The sequence below is a fragment of the Bombyx mori genome, chromosome 11 (assembly GCF_030269925.1).
Source record: "Bombyx mori chromosome 11, ASM3026992v2".
Lineage (NCBI taxonomy): Eukaryota > Metazoa > Arthropoda > Insecta > Lepidoptera > Bombycidae > Bombyx > Bombyx mori.
Window position 1 is genome coordinate 223,754 of NC_085117.1, and position 18,729 is coordinate 242,482.

General features: G+C 37.3%; 2 protein-coding genes across 3 annotated transcripts; one reads left to right on the plus strand and one right to left on the minus strand.

The window, feature by feature from the left end:
• The first annotated feature begins 1,109 nt into the window (after positions 1 to 1,109).
• On the plus strand, positions 1,110 to 13,315 carry LOC101740172 (oocyte zinc finger protein XlCOF6). 2 transcript variants are annotated; one of them, XR_009974178.1, is made up of 3 exons: positions 1,132 to 1,328; positions 6,770 to 9,787; positions 10,395 to 13,315. XR_009974178.1 is itself a non-coding variant. In XM_004922101.5 (2 exons), exon 2 carries the CDS (start codon positions 6,778 to 6,780, stop codon positions 8,386 to 8,388), a length of 1,611 nt encoding a protein of 536 aa, XP_004922158.2. In that variant the 5' UTR covers positions 1,110 to 1,328; positions 6,770 to 6,777; the 3' UTR covers positions 8,389 to 13,315. The 2 variants fall into 2 exon arrangements, 1 of the variants encoding a protein (XP_004922158.2); XM_004922101.5 differs by having other exon boundaries at positions 1,110 to 1,328; positions 6,770 to 13,315.
• An 848-nt stretch (positions 13,316 to 14,163) lies between these two features.
• Positions 14,164 to 15,469, minus strand: LOC101740439 (RNA-binding protein 48). The gene is made up of 2 exons (XM_012692637.4): positions 15,111 to 15,469; positions 14,164 to 14,963 (listed from the first exon to the last, which is right to left on the minus strand). The coding sequence occupies exons 1-2, from the start codon at positions 15,216 to 15,218 to the stop codon at positions 14,169 to 14,171; spliced, it is 903 nt and encodes a 300-aa protein (XP_012548091.1). The 5' UTR covers positions 15,219 to 15,469; the 3' UTR covers positions 14,164 to 14,168.
• Positions 15,470 to 18,729: the final 3,260 nt, after the last annotated feature.

An 18,729-nucleotide genomic window follows, 5' to 3' on the forward strand; every position in this document is an offset into this window, starting at 1 on the left:
TCCAAGCATTCCTAAAATTGAATTCATTTTATCAACTTTCTCCTATCAATTCGTTTTTCTATTATGTTCTTGTTTGTTTTTATCTTGCATTATTGTATATGAAAGGTATATGAAATAATCCAGGGTGGCATTATTTCGCGGTCCAATTGATTTTCGTTAGCAGACAATTCGGCAGGAGAAGAATCGGTTTAGGATTGACCACAGTCATATTCGACCCTTTACTCAATTGGAGGCTAATAACATTAGCTACACTTATTTTTGGTGCGTGATGACGTACAGGAATTAAATTGTGCATTCTGGTCAATGAAAAATAGTAAAACAGATTTTAATCCAGGACTAAGTGTAAGGCTTTTTTTTTTTTTATTGCCCTTGTAGGCAGACGAGCATACGGCCCACCTGATGGTGAGTGGTTACCGTCGCCCATGGACTTCAGCAATGCCAGGGGCAGAGCCAAGCCGCTGCCTACCGTTTAATACTCTCCACAAGCCTCGTTTGAAGAAGCTTTACGGAAGGGATTATAAACCTCTTTATATTAAGTGTATGTAATTGCATTCTGTTCTAAAAACTAGCGATATTAATTATGTTCTTTATTTAACCGACACGGCTTAGTCATTTTTTAATGATCATTCAGAGTAAGAATATCAAAGGGGTTAATCGATAATAGTTCTATCCAGAGTAGATGGATGAGTTTATCGCTACTATGCCAAACTACTATTATCAAAAAAGGACCTATAGTTATGCGGGACATATTGAAATGACGTAGCGTCCAAGTATAATTTAAAATTCAAATTTTACATTAGCTGTAGTCTAAAGTCCAAAGTTAAAATGTCATAATTCCAAGGGTCTTTCTTTATTTTTAACTAGCTTTATTTTAAATAAAAACTAAAACAATGAAAAGGGATTAGTTAAAGTTACCGTAATTAAATAAATAAAAACCTTAGCTTAAATCAAAAAATACCTTTAAGCATCATACGTATGTTTTTATTTCAAGACATTTTCCGATCAATTCCCACATACAGCTCCAGTCCGAAATTGATTTTAGCAAAAGAATCGACTAAAGATGATCTTATAGAATCGATTTAATACGTTTTACTTCTATCTATGGTTTTAACTTTTCGAATTTGGACTGCCTTCAAGTATGAAGGCTTCGCCGCTTTCCTTTTTTTTCTGTCATGATTTTGATTTCTGTTTTCAGTGTACATATTGTGTCAATGTTTAGTGAATAAAGTGAATTTTACATGTTTTTTTCGTAAAATAAACAATAGATTCATATAAAATTAACATAAAAATAAGTCAGTTAATCTTTTAGGAGTAATATCATGCTATAGGTGAGTTAAAAGCCCTTCAATCACATAAAATATTTCATGTCAAGCGAAAAAGTTTATTAACAAAATGGCAGGCAGTGCCACTGTTGATAGTAAGCTGCCCTTTAAGAACGAAAATTGTTTTATTCACAAGTTTTTCAGTCTAAATAAACGAAGGAGTATGTAAATAATAAGTTTATAATCGTTTCCTCTATCGTTTGGTGTACATTTTTATCTGATTACTAACGAAAAATGCATCTTAAAATGACAGGTGTTAGAACACCTGCTCGTAAGTGGAAGACAAATGTCTGAAAGAAATTAAATATCAAAAGGAAAATCATTTTAGCATATCTTTGAGCGATTTTAGTCAACTCCCACTAACTATTGAAAAAAAAATATACAGAAAAATGTCCTCGCCGAAGTCGCACAAGGGCGCGATCAAACAGCTTTATATTTTGGCTAACTTCTTTCTAATAAATCAAGTGTATAAAGCATTTCGCATCACACAACAAATCGCATCACACAACAAACAACATTGGCCAAACAATGTTTTTGTTTGCAATAACCTCTGAAGGATAGATTATTACCAAAATCCATATAATTTATGAAGAAGTAAACTACGCAATGTCGCGCGGCCATGGCCTACCCGATTACACTGCCCAAATAAACCTTACAAGTTGAACAAACTTCCATATAACACAAAACAGTAGCTAGCAGCTTTGCTGTGCTCCTGGCGTTACTAATGCCCATGGGCGACATCGACCACTCACCATCAGACGAGCCGAATGCTGGTCTCCCTACAGAACCAATAAAAAAACGCATAACACAACATTCTCAAGAATTGATCTTTGGGCGACAATTTGTCTACATGCTTGTATCAAGAGAAGACAATAACTTGAAATTTCTAAATATATTACTTATATTACACACATATATATATAAAAGTGGCAATAACAACTGACAAATTGGACATTATTCTGCTTTTAAAATTGCTGGTTTGATTGTGGGCCACAGTTCCTATGAGGGCAGCAAAACCATATAATATATATACACTGTATTTGTTCAGTTTTGTGGGTCGTGGTCATAATTAAAACTAATTTTACACTTTCATCTCTCGGTTTTTTTTATTGTTATTTCTCAACAGGTTTAATTATATATTATATATTGCTTAAATAAATTTCCTTTAACCCCTCAATATTATTTTGGGCATTTGGAATACTTCACAATCTAGTGGCTACCTAACTATGGACTAAGGTGACTTTCATAAACATTTCAATATTGTGTTAACTCCTTAGTAACTTAGTAATAGAAATATTCCTAAATTTTTATGTTTCATTTCACACAGAACAAATGAATACTATCTTAATGTCTGGCAGTTTGTTTAACTTGGGTTTTTGTCTTCACGATAAAGAGGATCCCAAAGTAGATAAGCAAATATGTATATACAAGTCGAGAGTCTGTGTAGGAAACTAAGAAAGCCTGTGTAAATGTTCCAGCATGAATACTGAACAGGTCTTTTGTCGTTACAAAGTAATGCCAAGTCTTTTGATCATAGGCAAGTAATATGGATAGTGTCTTTTAAGCGCTTAATAGAATTTTCTGTATACCGATATGTGTTAATTTTGAAAACCGGCAAACTCTGTGCATCTTCCCAAATATCCCTAGTGATTAAACTACATTCTTAAGAATGATTCACGCTATACCGTGTTGCGACCGGAGAATACCCCGGCCAGGGCACGGCCCAACATTGTGGTATACTTTTTGTATGAAGTGATTCAAGCCTGACCGTGTCTCAGTATCTACGGCGTTGAAATGTCGGTGGGTATTGGTTCCCGGCTCGGCACGGTCCGGCCCCGACACGTTCTAACATTAACATGAGCGGGCGCCCGCAGAGCAGTCAACGTCAAATATTAGTGAGATGAGCAGCTCAACAGCAAAATGGACGATGAGAAAACTTGCTCTCGTATTCTATTAATTATTTGTAAAGTAAAGCAAATTCTCTTTTTGCTTCTCGCTTTCTCCAGATTGGATGTACAATCTTCTTTTAGTAGTTTCGCTACGTTTTTCCAATACTTCATCATCGATGGCAATTGCAATACTTAGCTGCCAATTCAAATTGTGAAAGTTGCATATTTACTTAAACTATGAAATCACTAGCTGCCAAAAACCACATAACACAGACACGGCCGTGCAAAGAATAAACCCAAACAGCCCGGTGTAACATGAATGAGTGGTCCGGTTCGGTCGCGATACGGCGTAGCGTGAATCATCCCTTAATGTACACTAAAGTTAGCCGGTCGGCGGTGTATCGTGTTCCGACCCGGCAGACTAGTTCTGGCCCCGCGGGGTATTCCGGAACACCAGCGGCATCGCCCGGGCGGTCTGGTGGGGCCGCCGTACCGCGGAGACCGACGTCGTTGGTCGTAGACTATCGGCACAATAACCCGTCGGTTGGGCGTCCTAGGGGTGGCGCCGCGTGTCTGGTCGTATGTTGACGGTGGGAACCCGCCTACTCTGACTGGGTTCTGACCCCGGACAGAGATCGGACGTCGGGTGTAAGAGTGCAGGGGAGTCGTTTAGTGCGGTAGGGCCCTAAAATTCCTTGGGCCCGCGGTCTCGCAGTTGCGGACCACATACCCTACGCACCCCCCTAGGCGCGGGGACCTCGTAGGAGGTTCGGCCCCCAGCCCGGAAAAAAAATTAAAAAGATGTGTGGTGTCGTGGGACATCGGATAGGAACGAAGTTCTTATTATAAAAATAATAATTTTAAGTTATATTCGAGGTATAAAGAAAATAAAACTGGAGGTTTCGCAACAACCCACGGTCATTTGGTAACGTGCGAACTTATTGTGATACACTTCATTCACGGTTGTTTGCATAAGAGTTAGTGTATTGCGCAAACGAACGCTGAGATCGTGGTAAATCACTACATAGTATAAAACAAAGTCGCTTTCTCTGTCCTTATATCCCTATGTATGCTTAAATCTATAAAACTACGCAACGGATTTTGATGCGGTTTTTTTTAATAGATAGATGATTGAAGAGGAAGATTTATATGTATAATAACATCCACTAAATAGTGGAGAAATCAATAATAAATTAAAGTTTCCGAAGCGAAGCGAGGGCGGGTCGCTAGTGAATGATAAAAAAAAGTTATTTTTTGTACGTTATTACAAAGTTAAGTCGTACACTGTGTGCATTACTAATTTGTACGTTATTACAAAGTTAAATCGTACATTGTGTGCATTACTAATAAAAATCTTACGGACGTCTTTACCCGGTTCACCCCTCCACATCGTCCCATAAGGAACTTCGTTCCAAAAAGATTAATTATGTACTTGCAAGAAAGTAGAGCAATATGTTACAAGGGCGGGATGATAAGTAAGTAGCCTAATAATAAAACACTTAACTTTCCGTGATAAAATTAATTTTATTTTTCGACATAGTCTCCGTGAACCTTTACGCACTTATGCCATCTTCGTTCTAAAGCAGTAATGCCTTCCATAAGATGATATATTTCGAGGCCTGTAAAATACTCCTCTACAGCGGCTATGACTTCATCATTTGTGGCAAATTTCTGTTCGCCCAAAAAAGTTTTGAGCTTAGGGAATAAGTGGAAGTCTGATGGCGGTAGATCCTTCGAATAAGGTGGGTGGGGCAGCAAATCATACTTCAATTCGATTTGATTTTTGCCATAGCTTTAACATATCTGTGAACCCTAGCGTTGTCTTGGTAGAAGATGATTTTTTTTTCGCCAAACCTGGTCGTTTTTGCTGAATACATTAATGAAAATTATCTAGAAGATTAGCGTAGTATTCCGATGAATTTTTTGACCTTTAGGAAGGTAATCTATCATCAAGATCCTATCTGCATCCCAAAAGACGGAAGCCATCACTTTTCCAGCCGTCTTTACAGCCATGGCTTTTTTTGGAGCCGGGCATCCCGATTGCGTCCACGGTTTTGATTGAATTTTGTGATTCTGGCGTGTAATAATGAACCCATGTTTTATCTGTTGTTACAAATCAACGTAAAAGATGGGCTTTATTACTCTAAAACGGTCCAGACATTCTTTTGAGTGTTGCACCCGAATCCCTGATTGATCGTGCGTAAGCAATCGCGGCACGTAACGGGCCGATGACTTTGTCATATTTAATTCCTCTATTAGGATATGATGTACCCGTTCTTTTGAGATACCCGTAGTGTCAGCTGTTTTAGATAACTTCAATCGGCGATCTGTTAAAACTATAGAATGTTCTTTCACGACCATTTCCGGAGTCGTGACGCTTTTTGGACGTCCGGGGCGGGCTTCAGCTTGGACACATGTACGACCGCGCTTAAACTCATCCACCCAGTTTTTTACTGTGGCATAAGAAGGAGCACATTCACCCAAAACATCCTTTAACTTCATAGATATCTTTCCCCTTCATGCCCTTCATATGAAGAAACTTTATCACCGCTCTTTGTTCAGTTTTATCCATTTTGAAAACCTTTGACGAAATATATTTTCAAATGACAAAAAATCAATAAAATTTTCACGCCACCTAATTCAAACTTAGAACACAGGTGGCCAGAGATACGACTTTAAATTGACATATTTTTTTTTTATTTTAACTTTTTATTTAACAGAGGCTGGTTACTTATTCATCCCGCCCTCGTAAGATGAATTAATTACCTTTGGATCAGGTTTGATTGGTGCCTAAATTATAAGAGGACAAGATCAAACCAAAGATAAATAAATCCTCATAATAAACCAAACTATAGTTTTATGTTGAGAAATATTCTACCTGTTTCGTCAATCAAACCTGTATTTTTTTTTGTAATCTAGTGGGAGTTTTTAAAGCGTCTTGTGATGCCGTATGGATAGGAATTACCAGCCCACAGTTTGAAGGGTAGGACACATTGTGCTAAACGATAAATTAAGACTCGACCTCACATCTCAAAGCGAGTGGCAGCATGTAGTTGTTGCCACTGTACCAATATTATAAAGAGGAAAGATTTGTTTGTTTGTATTGAATAGGCTCCGAAACTACTGAACCGATTTGAAAAATTCTTTCACTGTTTGGAAGATACACTATTCCCGAGTGACATAGGCTATAATCGTTTTTTTTTTTTTTAATTATTACTAAAACCCGAATAATGTAGTAACCCAAGGTGTAAAAAAATTACCTAAAATATTCTTTGCATCACGTTCCCTGCGAAAATTATTGATGATAGAATAAAATAATGTACTATGACTTTGTAGAGCACATTATTATTTACAAAAAGTGTCGCATCAGCATATGTCTAACTATTACAGTTATGCCGCAATAAGTGTTCTTTTATTTAAAAAAATAAAACAATGTCAAATATCGTTGAAATTTTTGTTAAAGACCCGAGCAGAGTCGAAGCGGGCCGCTTGTAAAATATAAATTGCAAAAATTTTATTGAAACTCTAATGTAGTTGCAATAATTTTGTATTTTACAGAAAAAAAAATGGAAGTCACACCAGTGGTAACTGTGAAATGCGAGCCGGTGGATGTACTCGAGCAAGGCGATATGGACCAGCTGCAGAACCAAAGCGAGCCGGCTCCAGGACACAATGCCGTCAACTATCCACAATACTCCCAACAAATAATAAACAATATGGCATATTATTTTACGGCTAATTCATTGAACACTGAAATTAAATTGGAAACTGACGTGAAACATGAGCCCGAAGAGTCCGAAGATGCTGATGAATCTAAGAAAAAGATCAAAAAGGAAGATAGAGTGAAATGTCCGTTATGCCCTAAGACGTTCAAAAATCAGGCCAACATGAAAAGTCACGTGACGCATTTGCACACCGAGAACGCCGTGGAGTGTCCGCAGTGCAATAGGAACTTTAAATCCTATGCTCACTTGAAATCGCACGTCGATAGCGTCCACGTGGCCGAGGGCGAAGCGAAAGCCTGCGACTTGTGCGGTAAAGAATTCGCCAATAAAAAGAAACTGAGCAACCATAAGTTCTATGCTCACTCCAAGCCCGAAGAAAGGGTGACTTGCCCAATTTGCAATAAATCATTTGCTAAAAAGTACAAACTAAGAGTGCACAACCGTAATGTACACAATCCCGGCGAAGCAGCGAAATGCCCTCAATGCGATAAAGAATATAAAAGCAAGATGCTGCTCCGAAGGCACATGCTGTGGAGCCATCCCGAAGAGGGAAAAACATATGTGTGCGAGGACTGCGGGAAGGAGTTTCCTACTTTCCCCGTGTACAAGAAGCATACCTGGAACGTACACGGCGCCAGTCGCGAGATGACCTGCGAAATATGCCATAGGACGTTGGCATCGAAGAAATCGTGGCTCCGTCATATGCGATGCGTGCACAAGGACGGCAGACCTGCCGCTAAGCAGATGAAGGTCGGTACCTTACCGTGCATGATATGCGACAGAAAGTTCACAACGAACACAGCGCTTTATTGGCACTTGGAGCAAACGCATTCTGAAGTACAACAAAACTCGAAAACCTGCCCCATTTGTTCTAAAAAGTTCACGGAATACTATGTGATGAGGAGGCATCTGGAAATGGTGCATCCCATCGAAACTGCGACCTGTGAGATCTGCAATAAGACCTTTAAATCTGCCGCCAACCTGGAGAGCCACATGCGAGTGACCCACGCCCCGCCAGAAGCGGCCAAGCAGTGCGACATGTGCCAGAAGATATTTAAATGCTCAATGCACTTGCGCATTCACATGAACACCGTCCATCCAAAGGACGGTAAAGCAACTTGTGACATATGCAACCGGGAGTTTGCGTCGAAACGATATCTAGCCTCGCACAAGCAAATACACGTTAAAGTCAGACAGTTTCACTGTGTGATCTGCGGCAAGTCCTTTAAAAGGCAGGTGGATCTGAGCAAGCACACGAGGAAAGTTCACAATAAGAAAAAACCTAAAACTGAAGAGGTGCCAGTATCTAAGTGTCTGAAGTGCGGTACATGTTTTACTAATGATCAGGAGTTGCATGAGCATATAGTGTCATGTGAGAATACCGGGGTCAATCTGTCCATAGTGAAGATCGAAGTTGAGGAGTTGGATGAAGGGCAAGAGGTTTGCATGTGACAGAAGACGAGACAAACTTAAACTGCTGATGGCACTTCAAGCCTGAAGATTGAGATTGTCCCATTAAAACTATTGTATTAGAAACAACTCCACTGCTGAAGATACCTGTTGAAAACAGCTTGCATTCTGTGATCTTACTCGAGCCTCATAAATGTGCTACATACAAAAGTTAATGAACTTTTAGAGTGTATTGTAAAATAATTATATTCTTGATATTGATGTCAAAGCTGAGCCCGCTATCATGTGGGATGAATAGTTAGGAAGAATGAAGGTGAAGAGGTAAGGTTTTAGAAGTTAAGAGAGTTCCACTGCAGTTCCCTTTGCACACTTAATGATTTTTCATGTGTGACTCGCGGATATGAATTTTAGTTGATTATGAAGTGAGTTCATATTGGCTTGGAATGACTAGTGTGAGAATCAGTTGTACTTACATGTTGTTTGCTGCCAGTCCAATAGGAACACAAATATATATATTGATGGGTGAAAGACCATTTTGTTTAAGTGACATTAATCTTTGTAATTAAAGGTTCGTTTTATTTGATACTAGCGACCCGCCCTTGCTTCGCTTCGGAAACATTAAATTTTATTATTGATAGGCGAGTCCCGCCAGGTTGCGCGCGGTACGACAATAACTGCGGGTGACGCCGCGGGACGAAGCTGGTCTAAAAAAGGTAGCCTAAGTTACGTCTTATATCACCAGAGCTACCTATTAGTGAAAGTCTCATCAAAATCGGTCCAGCCGTTCCAGAGATTAGCCGGAACCAACAGACAGACAAAAATTGTAAAAAAAATATTTTTGTGTATGTACCGTATATATATTCATATGCGTGTAGTAAAAAGCGGTTATTTCAATACTACAAACAGACACTCTAATTTTATTTATATGTATAGATTAGTATCAACAGTTCAATGTTTTTAATTGAATTTTCAATTATGTTTACTCCCTTAAAAGTAGCTAAAGAGATTTTTTTCTGTTATGATAATTGTTTTCCTAATTTTAAACTTTAGATGGCTCTCTTGTAAAATTGTAAAAATGTTGCTTAAATCAAATGGCCTTTCAACCCTCCATATATTTACTACTACTTTATAAGCTCGCGTATACTCTACTCATGTGAGTATTGAATAGTGTCTCATGTAGCTATTTTTGTGGTGTTTAATAGGCACTTTGTGAGTATATAGTCTTATGAAGTCGTCGTGGCCTAAAGGATAAGACGTCCGGTGCATTCGTTGTTGCGATGCATCGGTGTTCGAATCCCGCAGGCGGGTACCAATTTTTCTAATGAAATACGTACTCAACAAATGTTCACGATTGACTTCCACGGTGAAGGATTAACATCATTTAATAAAAATCAAACCCACAAAATAATAATTTGCGTAATTACTGGCGGTAAGACGTCTTGTGAGTTGGCACGGGTAGGTACCACCATCCTGCCTATTTCTGCGGTGAAGCAGTAGTGCGTTTCGGTTTGAAGGGGCGGGGCAGCCGTTGTACTGTAAAAACTGGGAACTTAGAACTCATATCTCAAGGCAGTTGGGGCGGCATTTACGTTGTAGATGTCTATGGGCTCCAGTAACCACTTAACACCAGGTGGGCCGTGAGCTCGTCCACCCATCTAGGCAACAAAAAGAGATATGTTGATAATTATATAGTCAAAGTCACACAATGTTTGTTGTATCAGTTTTAAGGATATTGGATTATTTTTGTTTTGAACAAATCACAGAGCTGACGTGTGGAACTCACACCACAGTGTGCTAAAAATACTCTTCTTTTTGTTATTGCTTAGTTGGTTCGACTTGCTCACGGCCCGCCTGGTTTTTTTTTAATGCTTAGATGGGTAGACGAGCTCACAGCCCACCTGGTGTTAAGTGGTTACTGGAGCCCATAGACTTCTACAGCGTAGACGCGCCACCCACCTTGAGATACAAGTTCTAAGGTCTCAAGTATAGTTACAACGACTGCCCCAAGCTTCAAACCGAAACGCATTACTGCTTCATGGAGGAAATAGGCGGGGTGGTGGTACCTATCCATGTGGTCTCACAGGTCCTACCACCAGTAAGAAAGAAATGTTACTAAATACACAGCGAAATAATTTTGATTGGTTATTTATAATTGTTACTTATTACTAACGCTGTGCGCGCGTGCGCTAAGGCTTATTAACAAACTCAACAAGCAAATAGTCGGTATTCCGACGCTCCGCACTTTATACGTGTTAGTCGATCTATCGACAGTTCGCGCTCTAAGGGTCAATGCACTTTGATAGCATTGATTATAATTGAGTCGTCTATTATCAAAGGTGGCAATCTGTACATTTGGACAAAAAAAAATTATTGATATGTCAATACAGATTGATTTGAATATAATCGTCTCCTTCAAAGAATACGGTTCAAAACCTGCATTAAATAAAGGTTAATAGTTAACCTGTTATTTATCTAAGATGTCGTTCTGAAGAGTTTTGTGACTGCCAATGGAATACAAAGTCAATAATTCGTTTTTCTGATTTACCAATCATTGTCCAAAAGTCAGATTGCCGGCTTTGATAATAGTCGACTCAATTATTCTCTTTTTATTTTGCTTAAATTGATCAAATCAAATCAAAAAAATTTTATTCAGCATAAATGAAAGTACATACTTGTTGAACGTCAAAAAGAACTACCGCCAATTCACAAGAACTAGCCTCCGTCCTGAGAAAAACTGTTTTCTTTTTATATTGTTGAAACTGACTGTTATCATTACGCATTGTATATGTCTATTGACTTGAGTTGAGTTGGGCTTGATCGCAAACCCTGCAACTCCTGGATCCTTGCTGAACCTTACTCACGGATGCTACTTGCCACAAAACCTCGATTTTCATTGTCTGACTGTGTGTTAGGACCGCTTTTTCCCGACATAAGACTCCCATTGTCACTCCAAATGTATGATATGAAATGTCCAAATATTTTTTAAGGTTAGAAGAATGATAGAGCGAGTGAAAATATTTTGGGAGAAAATAAAAGTGGAATTCTAAGTAAATGTTGTTATTAGGTATACCAATTTTGGGATGTAAGGGAAACGTGTTCTCAATAATGAAGACATGCGACAGAGTCCTGAGATAAAACATTGCAGTGCCATAGATCAGGGCTGAGCAACCTTTTTAATCAATGGGCCAATTTAAATTTTTTTTGGCGCACATTTATTAACTTTTATTAATAATTTACGAAACTTTATTTCTTTATTAAAAACAAACAAAAAAAGGACAGAAAAACGAATTGATGGAGAAATGTCGATAAAATAAATCCAATTTTAGAAATTTTTGGCGGGACGCGTGTTGCTCATCCTTGCCATAGATAATGTTCTAGAAATAACAGTATTTTTGCATGGCACGTAATGTGAGCAGAGTTGAATGGCAGGTCCTGTGCCCAGCAACCTGCGGCCAGACTACTCCGGGACTTGTGTACATGTCGACTTCACTTGATTATTTGTAGTTAGTAAATAAATATCAGTTTTAATTTTAAGGTTAATTCGTTTTATTTGACGCCGTAGGTACGTGATTATAATAATATGTCGAGGAGTGAATGGCTATTTCATTTAAGTGATATTTTTGCGCCTTTAGAACAGAGATATTTAAAGGTTTAAAATTTGGAAAAACGCGCGTGACACTCGGGGACTGCCGCGACAAAGCTATTGCATAGCATTTTTTATCAACTTATGCAATTATAATTAGACAATAATAATTTCATATTAAAACAATAATAAAATAAGACCATGCTATATTTATAAACATAAACTTTCCCCTTCACACTCATAAACTAGACCGCGCGAGAGAGAGACGGGCAGACTTCATGATGCGCATGCAGTGCGCAGACGTCACGCCGCGCGCTTATTCACAAACACTACACAAGCGCAACGTGTGAATGTGTTGAACGCGAGCTACATGGCAGGCGGAGTGGTGGGTGTTAGATTTTATTTTCGTTACGGAAATTCTTGATTGATGTAATATCGTAAAAAAAACTTCTTTAGTTCTTTGAATGGGGTAAATTAAATTGAAGTTCAATTAAAAACGTCGAACTGTTGATGGTAATACCAAATAAAACGCACCTTCCATCGAAATGTTGCTTAAATAAAATAGCATTTCCCTCCTCGATATGAAGTTTAATGGATGCCTTTGATTTTATTTGTAAACTCATTTAACAATGTAAATAAAAATTTGGGTTGAATGAATTGTCGCCGTTGCAGAAACGGGCTGAGAGGTTTATAATTAAACGAATAAGTAAGAGGTATTTACTTTTGTTTATGGAGGGTAGATGTGAGGAGCGCCATCTTGTATAGGGGCATAGGGGACAAGTTGAAGTCCACCTGTTAACAGCGAGTTGTTATTGGAAGATTAATTAAAATAGCGCTAGTGGGAATGATGTGAATATAGCAGCTTTGAATAGTGTAAAGTGTGCCGGGTTGAAAAACTTAATATTATTCGTCATTTGTGTAACTAAAAAATTGTTGTATTTAAAATCTCAACTATTTATTTGTATCACTTCATGTAAAAAGTGTTTCTTACAGTTTTAATTTAGTGCCCTGCTCTAATAGATAATCGCGCTGCTTTCAAATTCCTTCCACTTGCTACTGTGGCGCCACTTTAATTGACTCCCTTTGAGCGGACACTTTAGTACACTGATACTCCTTACTTCTACCTCCCATAAATCAAACGATTAACTAAGAGAGATAATTGTTTACTTTAAGTTAATTTGGCTTTTGTTGTCTTTTTTGACACCGGTCAATTAAAAGTCAAATTTCTCGGGACTTTTTTTTTGACCGTTTTTTTTTGCCAAAATGGACTAAGAAATGTGAGGTGTGCTGCCTGAACTGTAAAAAAATGAAATTAGTTAATATTTTAATGTTAAGCACCTACATCTTGTAATGTAATGGTTTATTAAATTTGTTTCATTAAGGTTAGCAGTGCGTTTTATTAATTTGTGAGTGGAACAGCAGAAAGTCGTCGTGGCCTAAAGGATAAGACGTCTGGTGCATTCGTATATAGAGAGGAACCGGTGTTCGAATCCCGCAGGCGGATACCGATTTTTCTAATGAATAATGTACTTACAATTTCTCACGATTGACTTCCACGATGAAAAAATAACGTAACGTGTAATAAAAACCAAACCTTGAAACAATATCTTGCGTAATTACCTCCTCTCGTGAGTCTGCACGGGTAGGTACCACCACCCTGCCTATTTCTGCCATGAAGCAGTAATGCATTTCGGTTTGAAGGGTGAGGTAGCTGTTGTACCTAATTAAGATTTTAGAACTCGTATCTCAAGGTGGGTGGCGGCATTTATTTTCTAGATGTCTATGGGCTCCAGTAACCACTTCACACCAGGTGGGCTGTGAGCTGGTCCACCCATCTAATCAATAAAAAAGAAAAAGGTGTTACGTGCTTAGTGTTGTTGTATTCTGTCATGACTTATGAAAGTGAAGGGTTCATTCACGCTGTCTGTTTTCTCTTTGTTATTAACTCTCTCCATTATCCAATTCCGTTTCTGCCTACTACCTACTACTGCTACCTACCATTAAGTACTCCCCACACGCCTCGTTTGAAGAAGGACATGTCATAGCGCTCGGGAAACACCGTGGAGGGGAGCTCATTCCAAAGCCGGATGGTACGTGGCAAAAAGAATCTCTGAAAACACACTGTGGATGAATATATTTAAGCTTTAAGTTCTCGTCACTAAAGTATTGTGTCCTTGTAACTATAGAATCATTGTATTCATCCAGCATGTCGGTCATTAAATGAAAACCTCAAATTTCATTAGCTGTTTTTATTAAAACTAAATATAATTTTATTAGGAGGTTTATTAACGATATTCCTAATTATTTCATTTCCAAATTTATTGTAATTCAATGCTTCATTAATGTTAGTAATCGTTTCTCTCTCTGTACTAGTACAATCGACAATGTCAATATCAGTCTTCAATCGTTTTTGTAGTTCGACATTATCTTTGTGTTTTAATTCAATTTTAGGACTTTTTTGTATCGTGACATTGTTTTCTAAAACATCTATTTTTGCATTGATTTTTTTACAATCTGTTAAATGATGGCTATTTCTAAGTCTTTTATTAACTAAATTACTATTATTCGTCTTCCTTTTATTAGAATGTATAAGGTTAAAATTGCCCATATTCAATTTAGCTTTCTCCGCGACTTTTTCTTGGGTTACGTCGTCAATTTCATTAACAACTGTTTTTTTGCTAAAGGATAAATCTTTTTCATTCTTGTGCAATCTGTAGAACACATCTTTCCTGCGTTCTATTAGTTTTTCTTTTAGTTCGTTGACCGTTTCCATTTCTGGGGCGTAGCACACGTGCAGGACCCCTCCGTAGTAGTTCTTGCAGTCTAAGTACTTCTTTGCTATTCGCGCGGATTGTATCTTCTCGTACTGAATGTGATATGCTTCAGTGAATATCTCGCACTCATATTCTTTGGTTAGGTTGAACTTTTTGATGGCACCATACCGCTGCACTAAGGACTTGGTTTCTTGTCTCAAATTTATTGATGGCACACCGAAGACTAAGAGATGAGTTGATTCATTGTTGACAGTGTAGACCTGTTTGCAAATAATTGTGTTAAAACATAGAAACAACTGCTAGACGAATATACATGCTTGTTCTACGGTGTAAATTAATAAAATTAATTAGAATTAATATTAGTTATCTTAAAATTGTTTAGTTATAAACAACTATTTCGTATTTACCTTCACCGCAGTTAGTTTTCTTCCTTGCCGATAAGGTAAACGTGTCGTACACAATTCTTGTTGTACGTGATGTGGTAATAACGAAGTTTTTTCTTCATTTTCAGACATTTTACTTAAAAAAATAATAGAAAACAGCGAGAGTAGTTTCAGATCTACTCTACTCGCCCTTCGTCAAATTTTGGGTCTTTTTTTTAGAGATAATATGACCTGGTAACTAAGACCTTTAAGTCATGTCTTATTTTAATTTAGATATATTCCTATAATTACACATTTAAACCTGAAAAAACATTAATTAAACAAAATAAAATAAATCACACAACTTCACTCCTCGCGTTTTCACCAAAAAGTCCAGTTTCACTGTGATCTGCTCAGAGCAAGGACACGGTGTATAATCGAAGATGAACCTAATCGATTAACGATGTTCTCATAGAATTTGAATTCGATAGTTCAATATGAAGATGAATGGTCAATTTGTATTACAAAACAAGTTGTAATTTTCTATTGAATTGATTATTTCATTTATACAACAATGAAAACCCTCCAACAACATTGATTTGGACTTGTTCGTATTTTTATTCGACAGTCAGGCTATTCAACGAGGAATACTCGCGAGTTTAAGATGTTATTGTAAGAGGGCCTCAAAGGTGAAGTGAAACATCAAATGAGAATTTAAAGTTATTTCTTACTAATCCACTGGTGCCCCATCTAAAAATATTTTTTTTTTTATTATTGATGAAATAGGAAGGGTGGTAGTACCTACCCGTGCGGACTCACAAGATGTGGATACCAATGACAACGCAAATTAAAATTTTGCGGGTTTGATTTTGGTTACACGATGTTAGTCCTTCACCGAATTCGTCCGTGGAAGTCAATCGTGACCATTTGTTAAGTACGTATTTCATTGGAAAAATTGGTACCTACCGGCCGGATTCGCACAGTGGTGCATCGCTACATAAGAATGCACCGGACGTCTTATCCTTTAGGCTACGACGACTTTATTTATAATAATCATGAGCATTCTAGATTCACTACGACTAGGAATATCTCTTATGTTGAATATAAATTTTTGTACATAAAATATGTCGAGATGGACATATCAATCCCGGTATTCTTGTTTAGATTGATTAGTTTATTCTACTACTTTCTCCTATCATCTGTCAGCAATTTCATCCAAAATGTAGGTTGGGTTTCTGAGTTTGTTTTCTTTTAATAATCGGACCAATCAAAGGGGGCTTTACCTATCAATCTACCAACCAGAGGGCACTTTCAATGAATCTCCGTCCGTGGTATAACGCTGGACATTATAGCTCAACTCCACGTCAAAAGAACTCCGACTTTCATTCATTTTGTATGACATCCGGTGCTCTTTTTATAAGTATCAAGTAACAGCGAAGCAAGACATGCTACGAGCGGTTCTTACAATAGTAACTTTGATCTGAACATGAAATAAACCTTAAGATGTGTGGCACTCGGGGACTGCCGCGGTAAAGCTGTTGCATATCATTTTTTATCAACTTATGCAATTATAATTAGACAATAATAATTTAATATTAAAACAATAATAAAATAAGATCACGCTATATTTATAAACATTAACAAAAGCAAAATAATAACTGTTCTCTTCACTCATAAGCTAGACCACGCGAGAGAGAGATGGGCAGACTTTTAATGATGCGCATGCAGTGCGACGTCACGCCGCGCGCTTTTTCACAAACACTACACAAGCATAATGTGTGAATGTGTTGAACGCGAGCTACATGGTAGGCGGAGTAGGGGTGTTAGGTTTTATTTTCGTTACGGAATTTCTTGATTCGGTCGCCGCGATAAAAGCTATGCAATAGCTTAAAAAGTAGTTAAAATCATTACTACATCAAAGTGAAATAAAAATGAAAGAAAATAATATCATTTCATACTTTTATAAGATACAGAATCCATAATAATGTAATGTAACATAAAATATGTTTAGGGTTTAATGAGATTTTTATATATTAATTTTTATTTTAGATTTTTCTGTTCCGTTTAGTGTTCCTGGCTACGGACAACTGAAGTGTTATTCGTATTACCAAATAATAAAAAGAGTTATACAATATTTACAAATACTTTTATTTTTCAACACAAAACATGCAATAATCAATACAAACACAATTCTCATAAAATAACAAACGATTTACTAAGTTAAATAAGTTTGTACATTCTTACTTTCTCTTCCTCTTTTTCTCCACCTTATCCTACTAGGTGGGGTCGGCACAACATTTTTTTCTCTTCCATTCTCTTCTATCAGCCGTCATCTCAATACTCACTCCTCTCTCTCTCTCATATCGTCATTCATACACTCCATCCATTGTACATTTTTACTTTCATAAGGTTCTTTACAAAAAAAAATTACAAATTCCTTTATTGCCTGTACATTGATAAATTGTTGATTACTAAATGTAATAGGTTTCATCTGTGCACTATATTGAACTAATCTGTGATAAAAGTTATTCTATTCAGAATTTGACTTTTTGGCGGGAACGCGAGGAGTGAAGTTGTGTGATTTGTTTTATTTTGTCTATTTAGTGTTTCTTCGGGTTTAAATGTGTAATAACGGTGGTTTATTAACTGTTTAATATCTGTGAAAGTGCAAAAATGTGGGAAAATGAAACAAAGCCGCTGGACGTAACTTATCGGGATCCTCCAAAAAGTCTACTGAAAAAATCTCAGTAAATGACCATTTTAATGAGATTATATTTCATCCCAGTTGATTAATGCCTCAAATTAACCATCTTTATTTCATTTCACTCTATATTATCATTTTTCATGAAATTATGAATATAAATTAAAATAAGACATTACCTAAAGCTCTTAGTTACCAGGCCATAAAAAGAAGAAAAAAACAGCACGAACAGCTGATTGTTTAAAATGACCGCGAAAGCTAGGTAGGTACAATTTTTTTTACTAAAAATCAATACTGGCGTACGTAACAATTTTTTTATCGCCTGAAATGGCCTCTGTAGTTATAACAAGCGAATGCAGGAAAGTATTTGACTTCACTAAGACCATTTTAATTTGCATGTCTAGTTAAAACGTTTTTTTTCTTTTGGCCTAGTAATATATAATTTAACTATTTTATTATGATTTACATGGTTATTTTTAGACCAATAAAAGTAATGGTAAATTTCTTTGACGCCATTAGAAGTACTATTTAAAGACTTCATCTGGAACATCTGATGTCGTGCGTTTTTATTTCTCTATAGGTCTTTATAGCGTAGATAGTACTGACCCCGCTCTGCGCCCGACGGTGATGTCCACTAGCCGAACAGATGTTTCATTGTTTTTTAATTTATGTTTGTGTTCTACCCGCTCTGTCGTACTTTCAATAGTATTGCATTGCATCACAACTTGGATATAGTTTAGATGTATAACGAGCGTACCGTTCACCTGATCTTAAGTGGTTTCCCGAGTCCGTGGACATCAACAAGGTAAATGCCGACGCCCCCCTTGAGACATGTCGCAAACGCATTGCTGCTTCACGGCACAAATAGCCAGGGCAGTGGTACCTACCCAAGCGGACTGACTTACCAGTAATTACGCAATTTATATTTTTGGCTTTCGAACACAATACACAATAATAAAACAA